The 12,448-nt window shown below is 38.3% G+C and overlaps 1 protein-coding gene across 5 annotated transcripts in view; it reads right to left on the bottom strand.

The window, feature by feature from the left end:
* The window catches only part of CFAP20DC (CFAP20 domain containing), a 234,063-nt gene that overhangs the window by 148,556 nt on the left and 73,059 nt on the right, over window positions 1-12,448 (bottom strand). For all 5 annotated transcript variants that reach the window (XM_075998823.1, XM_012790291.3, XM_012790286.3 and 2 more), the window contains one exon: window positions 422-536. In XM_075998823.1, the coding sequence (XP_075854938.1) occupies window positions 422-536 (115 nt within the window). The remainder of the gene's footprint in view (window positions 1-421; window positions 537-12,448) is intronic.

Genomic DNA, 12,448 nt, shown 5'->3' with positions numbered 1-12,448 from the left:
GGATGGTTTGAACTCGGGAGTTCAGGTTACAGGGAGCTATGATCACACCACTGCGCTCCAGTGTGGGTGACAGAGCGAGATCCTGTCTTAAAAACACATCCTATAATCTTTCAAAGTCCACACTAAGTGCTATCCCCCTCATGAAGCCCTTCTTCACCCTGATGGATTTCTTTCCCTTTCATAGTACCAATAGCACTTTCTCTCTCCACTGTTAGTTTTGGTGATAATATCAGTTCAAATAATAATGTTCTTCCACTTAGATCTCAAATGTTTTCAAGAGAGGGGAAGGAAGACCATGAATTTTATTCATTTTTTTATACCACAATGGTTCTTAACAAAGTGCCTCTAACATGGAGCAACCCATAATTAATATTTGCTGAATTGAATTTAACATTTTTGGCAACATTCATGTAATACTTACAATTTTGCGTTTGATCATGAAGAGCGGGATTTTTGCATGAAGAGGGGTTGAGGATAGTTCCTTATGGACCGTTGATAAATACAATCTTCTTTTGATGTTTCCTAAATCAGTAATTCTGAAAAAAGAGACAGGAGAGAAGAGAGAAAGATTCTCATCAATTTAATAACCACTTCTTTGGATAATCATCAAAATGATATAATTTATCATATAGACCCTTTCCAACAGGGAGATCAAACACAGAATTTAAGAATTGCCTTTTTCTTTCAAGAAGTAATAAAATTTCCTCCTTAAATTCAAAGTGCTCACAAGCCTGAATGTTTAAATTCACTTAATATGCTAATTTATTTCAGTACTCTACACTAGATTTCCACAGACCTCCAGCCTATGAAAAAATTCAATTTGTATGAACTGAGAAACTGCTAACCTTTAATAACCATGCTTGTTCCAGCCCCTTAAGCTTGTGTTATCTTGGGACATACTGTCACCTACTAAATAGGAAAACATTACGGGTTTCTTTCCCTAAAAATGCACCTGTCATTTTATATAGGCTCTTAGTCTGCTTAGAGACAGACACAAAACACTGACTGTCGGTTTCACTTCCTAAGCACATATCTTCCAACTGGAATTATAATACACAACTTCATTGCTAACTATTCAGGTCAACCCACAGTGATACCAAGGACACTGAATCTGAACATCTTTAATAGATTTAGACCACAGCCATGAACACAAAGATTAGGTTTGCTTCAAATTGATAGAAGCTCATTTTTATGTTCTGCTTCCTTTAGGTCTCAGAGGTAACAGAGCAGGCTTAAAATCTCCAAACCCGTCCCAGGCTACTATATTGTAAAATTGATGCTTCCTTAAAAACTGTCTTTTACCTGAGAATAAATGATTTTCCTCCGTTTTTTAGCAACTTTATCCAAATGTACTACATTGCTAATTTTCTACAATTAGCAATCCCCTAAGGAAACAACATTTCATTCAAATACACTGTTATCAATATTTATAGCATAATTAACTATTTTTAAAATCAACATAACCTTTTCTATAGCTTTTCCATGCCTCTGCCTCCCCAGTTTTCTAATCTCATTATTGCTTCCCTCTCAAATACTCTACATATTTTGCTGTGGAAAAACCATCATTAAACAATGTTATTAATAACACAGTAAAACTTAGGTGAGATGATTGCAGAGTATGTCCCTGACTTAAAAGTTCTACTCTACCTGCACTAAATGATACCATAAATTCATTTATAAAAGCAATGCAGCCTATCAATCCATAAGTCAGTGCTAAGGTTTAAAATCCAAAAGTATTAACACTACTGCAGTATTATACTTCGCTGTATAAGTGAACGTGTTATCACATTCACCACCATCCACTGAAGTGCAGGAAGAAAGCATTACAACTTGCATCTCATCCTCTTAAAATGTGATTTTTGTGCATGTTTTACTGTATAGTAAGCACAACAACATATTTATATATTTTCAAAATAAAAATAAATACATGTCCCTATGTGGTAGGTGTGCACAAAATATTTTACCAATGGAGTACAGAATCAAATATGTTTAGAAAACATTGTCATCGGGGATGCTATCAGGTCTCCTCTGCAAAAGGTTGTGACTAGGAAACAAAAGGAAAGACTACAGAGATTCTGGAAAGGAAAAGGGAACAAAAAGAGGGGCTGTATTAACCAAAAAACTCATTTGTGACACAATTTTATTAAAGGATTGTTGTGTTTGTAGGGATAAACTATTACATTTTTATCTAAATCGTTAAGGATCAAACTCCAAACAGAAATGAATGAGTATACTCTCAGTTTATTGGCATATGGAACTATAGGAACATTCATTCGTTCATTCATTCATACATTCAACAAATATTGAGCCAGGCAATATGCTGGCTCACGGATCACGGATTTTCCATCATTACATCACGGATATAATGATGGAAAGGACAAGGTCCCTATCCTCCTAGAGCTTCTATTCTAGTGGGAAAGGCAGGTGAAAAAAGGATAAAGAAACAAATTAAATACAAGTTATTCTAAATGCAATGAAGGAAACAAGAGACTGAACTAGAAAACATCAAGAAATGACCTACTTCAGACAGTACAGCCAGCAAGGCTAGGACCTAGTAGGTAAGGGAAGGGCCAAATCATGCAGGGTCCTTAACCCTTTGCACTCGGATGTTGAGTGTGGATAATGTCGAGTGGATAATGAGGAAAAAAGCAAGCGAGTGCAAAGGGTTAAGCCAAGGTAAGGAGTTGATAAATTTACTGTTCACAACAGGAAGCTATCGCAGGCCCCAGATTCTACCCTTCATGATGAATGGAGATTATTAAAATAGTTATAGTATCTTTTATTTCTTCCTTGGGGTAAAATTTGTGAAACTGAAATGTACATATTTTAGTATACAGTTTCATATGTTTTGATGAATATATACATCCATGTAATTTCCACCCCAATCAATATATACCACATGTCCATTGCCCTAGAAAGTCTGCTCCTGGACCCCCCGGTCAATCCTAACTCCACAGCTATCACTCTTCTGATTCCTATCACCGCTGGTAAGTTTTGTCTGTTTTTGAATTTCCTATAAATGGAATGACATGGAATATACTTTTTTGTGATTGGTTTATTTCACTTAATATGACATTTTTGAGATTCATCCATGTTACGCCGTATATCAATAGTTCTTCTATTTTCCCACTGATAAGTCTTATATGGATAGACAACAATTTATAATATCTCTCTTCCTGTTGATGGACATTTTGATTTGCTTCCAGTTTTGATTTCTTATGAATAAAACCTGTATGAACATGCTTGTAGCATCTTTTTGTGGACATGTATTTTCATTCTCTTGAAAAATAATTAGGAATGGGATTGTTGAGTCACTGGGGGAGATATTTGTATAATCTCATAAAAATAGCTCTTCAACGTGGTTCCATACTCTCACCTACTTTTTGTGTTATTGGACTTTTAAATTTTAGCCAGTTTTAGTAGGCATGAAATGGATATCACTATGATTTAATTTGCATTTTCCTTATGACCAATGACACTGAGTACTTTTAGATATATTTACTGGTATATCTCCTTTGGTGAAGTATCTGTTAAGTCTTTTGCTCAATTTTTATTAGGTTGCTTTCTTATAACAGTTCTTTATCTATTTTGGAGACATGTTCTATGTCAGATATATATATTATGAATATTTCTTCCCTATTTTCTTCATGGTATCTTTCAAAACTTTTATTTAAAAATAATTTCCAACTTATGGAACATATCAAAAACAATACATAAAAGACACATACGGGCCGGGCGCGGTGGCTCACGCCTGTAATCCTAGCACTTTGGGAGGCCGAGCCGGGCGGATCGCTCAAGGTCAGGAGTTCGAAACCAGCCTGAGCGAGACCCCGTCTCTACCAAACGTAAAAAGAAATTAATTGACCAACTAAAAATATATATACAAAAAATTAGCCGGGCATGGTGGTGCATGCCTGTAGTCCCAGCTACTCGGGAGGCTGAGGCAGTAGGATCGCTGAGCCCAGGAGATTGAGGTTGCTGTGAGCCAGGCTGACGCCACGGCACTCACTCTAGCCTAGGCAATAAAGTGAGACTCTGTCTCAAAAAAAAAAAAAAAAAAAAAAAAAGACACGTCCTTTCTAGAGATGGGCTGATGCAGATGCTTTGATTATCAGAGCTTAATTTTCATAAAGTCTAGTTTATCATTATTTAGATTGGTGCTTCCTGTGTCTTAAAAAATCATTGCCTAGCCTAAAGTTGCAAAAATACTTTTCCTATGTTTCCTTCTGTATCATTATAGTTTCAGTTTTTACATTTAGTCAGTGATCCATCCCAAATTAGTCTCTGTATGTTGTCTCAGGTAGGAGGTGAAGTTCTTTCCTTATGTTTATCCAGTTGTTCCAGCACCATTTATTAAAGACTTTCCTTCCCTCACTGAAATGCCTTGGTACTCTGTTGAAAATCAATTGATCATATATATGTGTGTGTCAGGATCTATTCCTAGACTCTTTATTGATTCACTTTTTTCATTGATCCATTTGTCCATCCTTATATCAATAACACACTCTTGATTACCAGGTAAAGAAACTCTTCAACTTAGTTTTGTTCAAAGTTTGTTTGGCTTTTGCTTTTCTCTATAGATTTTAGGATGCATTTATCATTTTCTATAAAAAAAAAAGTTGTTGAGAGTTTAACTTGGATTGTGTTGAATCTATAGATCAATTTCAGCAGGACAATACCGACTCTTGCAATCTATTTACATTATATATAATATCCATTTATTTAAGCCTTGTTTGGTTTCTTTCATATTTTATAGTTTTCATTTTAGAAGTCTTGTACATCTTTTGTTAAATTTATTCCTAAGTATTTTGTTTTCCGACACAATTGAAATCTTGCTGTCTGTGTGTATATTTAATGTCACCCAGAATAGTGGCAGAAGAGGGTAATTGTGATCCAAGTGCCAGAGTTGCCCAGGAATACAAAGGAATGCCCCCTGGATCAGTCAGTAAGTAGATCAGTATTGAGTAGACCAAGTGAAAACAGTTTTTAAGTCCAGCAAAAAAAAAAAAAAGCGTAGGTGGAGCGGTTTGTTTCTCCCTCACATCTGTGGCAGTCAACAGGCTCCCGGGCTGCTGGAGAGCATTCCTACCCTCATGAGCCTAAAAGCTGCTGCTGCCGCCAGTGAACTGGGAGCTTCCTGAGGACAGAGCACCAGGATACCAGACCCCTGGGCGCTTCCAGTCACCACAGAGCCAAGCAGAGATGGCAGGTTCCATACCGCTTCTCCACCCACCATGCATCTTTGTCCTCCCCAAGGGGCTTCAGCCCCCCGGTTTCCATGTTGCTCATTCCCATACAAGCACTGCCAAACTCTGGCCCAGACTGTGGGAGCCACAGGGGGCCAAAGGCCTAAGGAAAGAATTTATGAAGAAGACCCCAATGACAGTCACAGCAACAACGAAAATAAGTAAGCGCAACTTGAATAAATTAAAAAGCTTCTGCCAACTAAGGAAATAATCAACAGAGCAAATACACAACCTATAGAATGGGAGAAAATATCTACCAGCTATATATCCAATAAAGGTCTAATAAGCCGAATCTACAAAGAACTCAAGCAAATCTGTAAGAAAAAGACAAACAACCCCATTAAAAAGTGAGCCAAAGACCTGAATGGAAGCTTTTCAAAAGAAGATAGACAAATGGCCATTAAACATATGCAAAAATGCTCAATATCACTATTCCCCAGGAAATGCAAATTAAAATCACAATGAGATATCACCTTATCCCTGTTAGAATGGCTTTTATTAAAAAGTTCAAAAATAATAGATGCTGGCATGGATGCAGAGAGAAAGGAATGCTTATACACTGTTGGTGGGACTGTAAATTAGTACAACCTCTATGGAAAACAGTATGGAGATTCCTCAAAGAACTAAAAGTAGACCTACCATTTGATCCAGCAATCCCACTATTAGGTATTTACCCAAAGGAAAAAAAAATGTCATTTTATCAAAAAGACTTGAATGTTTATTGAATGCACTTGAATGTTTATTGCTGCACAATTCACAATTGCAAAAATGTAGAATCAACCAAGGTGCCCATAAATTCATGACTGGATTAACAAAATGTGGTATATGTGTACTGTGGAATAGTACACAGCTATGCAGAAGGAAGAATTAAGGCCTTTTGTAACAATTTGGATAGAACTGTAGACCGTTATCATAAGTGAAGTATCTAAAGTATGGACGAACAAACATCACGTGTACTCGGTATTAAATTGGAACTAACTAATAATGAGTGTACATATGCACAAATGGAAGTAAAACTCAGTGGAAATCGAGCTGGGGGGGCGGAGAAGATGGGCAAAAACCTACAATGTACAGTGAACACTATTCTGGGTGATGGCATACTTATAACCCTGACTCAAGCATGATAAAATTGATGCATGTAACAAAAAACATTTTCAATATTTTGAAATTAAAATAAGAAAAAAATACTTGTACTCCATTTTAGCAACTTATATAAACAGTTCTACCTTGTAGTCTGTCATCACTAGGAACTACTTGACTCAAGGTCCCCTTCTCAGATTTTCCTCCTGCCTCATTAATTTATTCAGCTAACATTGAGTCAATGCCTTAGTGGTACAATACAGATATTTTTTTTGTTTGTTTGTTTGTTTTTTTTTTTTTTTTTTTTTGAGACAGAGTCTCACTTTGTTGCCCAGGCTAGAGTGAGTGCCGTGGCGTCAGCCTGGCTCACAGCAACCTCAATCTCCGGGGCTCAGCGATCCTACTGCCTCAGCCTCCCGAGTAGCTGGGACTACAGGCATGCGCCACCATGCCCGGCTAATTTTTTGTATATATATTTTTAGTTGGTCAATTAATTTATTTCTATTTTTGGTAGAGACGAGGTCTCGCTCAGGCTGGTTTCGAACTCCTGACCTTGAGCAATCCGCCCGCCTCGGCCTCCCAAAGTGCTAGGATTACAGGCGTGAGCCACCGCGCCCGGCCTACAATACAGATATTGAGGATGTAGAAGTGGCTAAGATGTGGAAATCGCAGTGCAATATTGGATGAAGAAATTATTCTTAAATAGTTGTCTGTAGCATTTTTATTCCTTCTCCATTTGATGGATGAGGAAACCAGACAGACTTTAAAAACTGAGCAAGCTACTCGGCCACGGCTAGTAAGTAGCAGAGGCAGGTGCTAGAACTCTGTCTTTGAACTTAAAACGGACTGCCGCTTCTGTCATGCTAGCACAGCAGGCCGAGGCTCTCTCACTGGCATATGCAGAGAGACCAGAATTGTCAGACACTGTCCTACGTGCTGTGGATGCCGATGACAAGATGCCATGGTTTGTGTCCTTCCAGAGTCTGTGGTGGGGTGAGAACCACAGCCACATACTTTCGAGACAATACTTATCTGCCTGAAAACCATGTCCCTTTTCACTTCTCCCCCTTTTTCACTTCCTTAGAACCTCTCTGTTCCATTACAGATCCCATCTTCTAACAGGTCTCAAATCTGTGCCTCCAACCATGAGCTCACGTCAAGCCCCCTGAAAGGATGATCTCCAAGCTAGCAAGACTGGAGTGTGATATACTAGAATGTGGTAATTTATCTAAAAAAAAAAAATCCATGAGGTATCATAAAGTTTTGTTTTCTTAGCATATAATCAGAACAACTGACTTAGACTTTACTACCTGATGTACACATTCCCCAAAGGAAAGATATTACATTAAATATCTATTAATTATTGAACATTTTCTATATGCCAACATTTTATTAAGCATTTTTTTCTATATGCCAACATTTCATTTAAACTTCCCATAAAATGCTACAATGTTATCTACTATTATTATCATCTCTATTTTACACATGAGGAAAACAAAGCTTAGTAAGGTCAGGTAACTTTCCCAAAGTCACACATCTAGGAGAGCACAGATTAAAACTTGGATCTAATTAATTCCAGTCTCCACATTCTGAACTATATGCTTTCTTTCTTTTTGGAGGCTGGTGGTGCCTATAAGCACATCCATAGTCAGAGGATCTTGCTCCTGGAAACCACATATTTATTAGCTGATGGCTAAGACTCCTACCCGCCACTGTCTTTGGATGGGCATAGCCCATGTTTGCCTTTTGTGTGTGATTATCTTGTTGCCACTGACAAATTCTTCTTTTAGATATATAAAAAAGCTCTGATCCAAGAACTATTATCTTACAATCATAAGCTTAGAGGCTAATTTTATTTTCCTCTTTCTTATATTCCTGAGGGTCATCTCATACCTCAATATAGGTCTCATATACTTTCTTAAAATCCTCTCAGTTATTAATGAGTACCCGAGAGAATTACTGCTCCCAGTCATGAACATCTGGGCTTCACCAATCCAATTAGCTGCCATATCCTGTCAAAGTCACTTTCTTAGTGGTTTCATCTCTATTCCTTATTTTGGTTTTCAAAAGCCACAGTGCTAGTTCAGGTCATTGGTGCTTGAAATAGCCTCTTTTACTGGTCTCCCTACTGCCAATCTTTTATCTCTGCTTATTCTTCATGTGGACCAGCTGTGGAGACTGAATGTCACTCCTAGGTTCTAATTTCTTCTCTGGCATCTTATGGTCTACGGAATAATGTCCCAGTTTCTTATCTTGTTAATCAGAGATCTCCTTGTTTTCCTCCTCCACTATGTACATTTCTGTATGCTCATGTCAGACCTCATGTAATAACGTGTACAAGCTTGAAACCAGAGGATCAACACCCAAGACTCCAGGAGAGAATATCAGAATTGGTACAAGAGGAAGAATGGAATCACAGAATAAAGCCAAGGTTGGTTGCTAGGAGTCTTAACATAAGACACCAAGACCTCAGTAGGGGAGACAGCAAGTCTATAATTATAAACAGAAAAGGATGGGAAATGGAAGAGCAACATATAAATCTCTACCATGGGTCAGAACCTGCATATCATTCCACCAATGTTATCTCATTTATTCCTCCCAATAACTCTTTGAAATAGAAATCAACATTCACATCTTACCAATGTAGTGAAATCAGAGACATTAAGCATTTTGTTCAAGGTCTCATAGCTAGTAAATGGCAGAGCCAGGATATCTACTAAAGCCTAAAAGATAAGTCAAGAGTAAATGGTAAATTATTTACAAGTTTATCTGACAATTCCAGAGGACAGTAGTTGTTTGTAAAATGTTCCATGCTTATCAGAAAGGAAAGAGAAAGCAGCAGGCCTGCAAACATTTACTTTACTTTACTAAAGGACATTCGAGAAAAGGTGACTAGCCAAAGCTCCTCATGAACTGAAGTGACCTCCTGGCAAATACACTAATAGTATTTATTAGGAGAAAAGTTCTTAATGAAATGCTTTTTGCAGAATGGACTTGATCTGTCTAGGATTAATGGTTAACAAGTGGTTAACAAATGGTTAACAAACCTGAAATCCATGGGCTTTTGTGGCCATGGCTCCCTGGAAAATATCACATAAGCTACAAATGTATAAAATGGCCAAAATAGCTCTCTTCGGTGATATACCCTCAGGCATTGCTTGGAGAACTCATCTGTTAAATCTGAGCAAAAGTGCAATTAGAAAGGACTGGAAAGATGCAATAGCAGTCAGTCCTGGATCTCTTCTTGCTTCACGTGTGCTCGCTGTTTGTATCCTTAAAATTGTTAACAGAATTCAGTACCAGCTAAGGCCTCTAGTTCATTTGGCAATCCAATCCTTTGAGCTACCTCATATACCTGGTTGTGCTGTATAGCTTCTTTAGGAAGCACAGCCCTGAAAGTAGAGTGTAAAATAAGGTGCAAATAGTTTATTTCAGAGGTGATCCCATGAAGCAAGAGTGAGGGAACAGGGAGAAGACAACAAAGGAAGAAAAACAAATATAAGGACATACTGTCAATGATACCTCTATAGGACACAGAAGTTCCATTCTACCAGGACCTCTGGAGTCAGGTGCAGAACACCTCACAGAATTGACCACCTGAAGAGTGGGAGGTAGGAGCACATAACCACTGCCTCCTATCCTCCAACGGTTACGGGTGCCTCTGGGGGCCTTAACTCCCAGTGTTTCCAGGCTGTGCTGGCCCATGGGTGGAGGGGGCTTCTATAGCATCAAAGGGGGCCCTGAGGCACACTTGAGCAAGCCTGTACCAAACTGCCCACAACAGCTGCAGCTGATAGCAAAGTGAGTCCAGAGGACATGACATGGGACACTGGAGTGGGCCACCACCATGACAATACCAATATTCTTGCCGCTACTCAAACATACTCCATCCTTTATTTGCATACTTTTGCTTCTGCATTTCCTTTGGAAGGCCCTTTCTCTCCTTATTATGTCAACCGAAATTATGTTCATCCATCACAACTTGAGTTGAAATGCCACCTCTTCCTTGAAAACTTCCCAGATCTCTAGATTAAAAATAATTACATCTTTCTTTGACTTACCGCATGTTTTTTGACTTGTATTACAGAATTTTTTTCATTCTCCCTTTGTGTTCCAGGTCAGTGACTATAGTCCATTTTATAGGCCATAAACTGATACAAATACGCAAACTTTTCCTTTGTTTGGATGGGTGAATAACATGCAGTCCCAGATATTTGTTTTACCACTTAGTAGTAATGTTCTAATAGAGTTTAAAAGTGTTACTAGAATTTGGTATTCCAAAGCTCATTCTAAGTTTAAACAAGACCCTCATTCTAACTTCCATGAAGCAGTCTGACAGCTCTGAAAGGCCTGGCAATTTGCAAAGTTCCTAGTGTGCACGTGTATAAGCACAAAGGGGTTAGAATTTCTGCAATTTTGGGGAAAAACAATTTATGACAAATTCGTCATCAGTGTTGTCTTGAGTCGGTTGTAGTTTTCAAGAAGTGCTATTCTTAGTTCTCAGTGGCAAATTGTTATTGTAAGTTGTCCCACTCACATGCAGTTTCACTTTCCATGGTTTCAGTTACCCATGGTCCAAAACTATTAAATGGAAAATACCAGAAACAAACAGTTCATAAGTTTTAAACTGTGCACCATTCTGAGTAGCATGATGGAATCTCTTGTCGTCCTGCTCCATTGCGCCTGGGATGTAAATCTTCCTTTTGTCCACGAACCCTCCTTTTGTCCATGAATCTTCCTTTTGTCCACTGAATCCTCCTTTTGTCCACTGTCTCCACACGGCAGGCATTACCCGCCTGTTAGTCACCTAGTTGCCTTCTGGGAACCACTGTCTTGGTACAGCAGTGCTTGTGTTCACGTAACCCTTGTTTTACTTAATAATGGCCCCAAAGGGCCAAGAGTAGGGATCCTGGCAATTTGGATGTGCCAAAGAGAAGCTGTGAAGTGCTTCCTTTAAGTGAAAAGGGGAAAATCCTCAACTTAATAAGGAAAGAAAAAAAGTATATGCTGAGTTTGCTAAGATTTATGGTAAGAACAATCTTCTATCCATGAAACTATGATGAAGGAAAAAGAAATTCATGCTAGTTTTGCTGTCACATCTAAAACTACAAAAGTTATAGCCACAGTGCATGATAACTGCTTAGTTAAAATAGAAAAACATTAAATTTGTGAGTGGAAGACGTGAACAGAAATGTGTTCTAACTGACAGGAATCAGGTTTGGTAGTATCCATAGTTTTAGGCACCCATTGGGGTCTTGTGTCATATACTTTAGGAGAAAAGACTACAGTATTTCAGACTGATCATTATCAATGGTAGCAGAAATATGCTACAATGGTTAAGAGCAATGATTGTGAAGCCAGATTTTCTGGGTTTGAACCCTGGTATTACTTACCACTTACTAGCTGTGTCATATTGGGTACCTCTTTTGTTTCAGTTTTTACATCTATAAAATGTGGAACATAGTAGTACCTATAGGATTGCTGTAAGGACTGTAAGAGTGAATATATGAAAAATGCTTAGAACAGTTCCTGGTATACAGAAAGCTTTACCTAAGTTCTTACCATCATCAACTTGGGTGGTTGTGGATTGTTCACTGACCCCCATGTGGATTGTGGCCTTTAATTTTCTACTAGCTAAAGTTTGAGTAGCTCATGAATGCCTACATAACTCCCTATCAATGTTACAACCTCCATGCTGGAAAGTGGAAAGGGTGGGTTGTGGGCCATGACATCTTTTATTCTGCTGCAGTGAATCTTGGTTAAAAAAAAAAAAAAGTGTGGTGCCATTGGCTGTTATCTTCAAACTGTTCCTTTTACTAGCCTGTAAGCTCCCCAAGGGCTGAGAGCACATCTTGGCTATCATAGTACTTGTACAGAGATAGATTCAGAGGTTTGTAGTTAATTAAGAAATATTTGCTCAGCTGCCTTTTTTGAAATCCTGCCAGAGTTATACATTTGCTCATCTATCTATTGAGTATCTTTTCATTATCAGGGATGGAAGTAGATTCTGGGGAAATCACAGTGAATAAAACAAGGTCTTCATCCTTATGAAACATGTGTTTTAATGGGGACAAGATAGTAAGAAACTAGTACACATACTACGTCAGCTCCCAATAAGGGCA

Source organism: Microcebus murinus, chromosome 30 (assembly GCF_040939455.1).
Source record: "Microcebus murinus isolate Inina chromosome 30, M.murinus_Inina_mat1.0, whole genome shotgun sequence".
Taxonomy (NCBI): domain Eukaryota; kingdom Metazoa; phylum Chordata; class Mammalia; order Primates; family Cheirogaleidae; genus Microcebus; species Microcebus murinus.
This window is presented reverse-complemented; position numbering and strand designations above follow the sequence as displayed.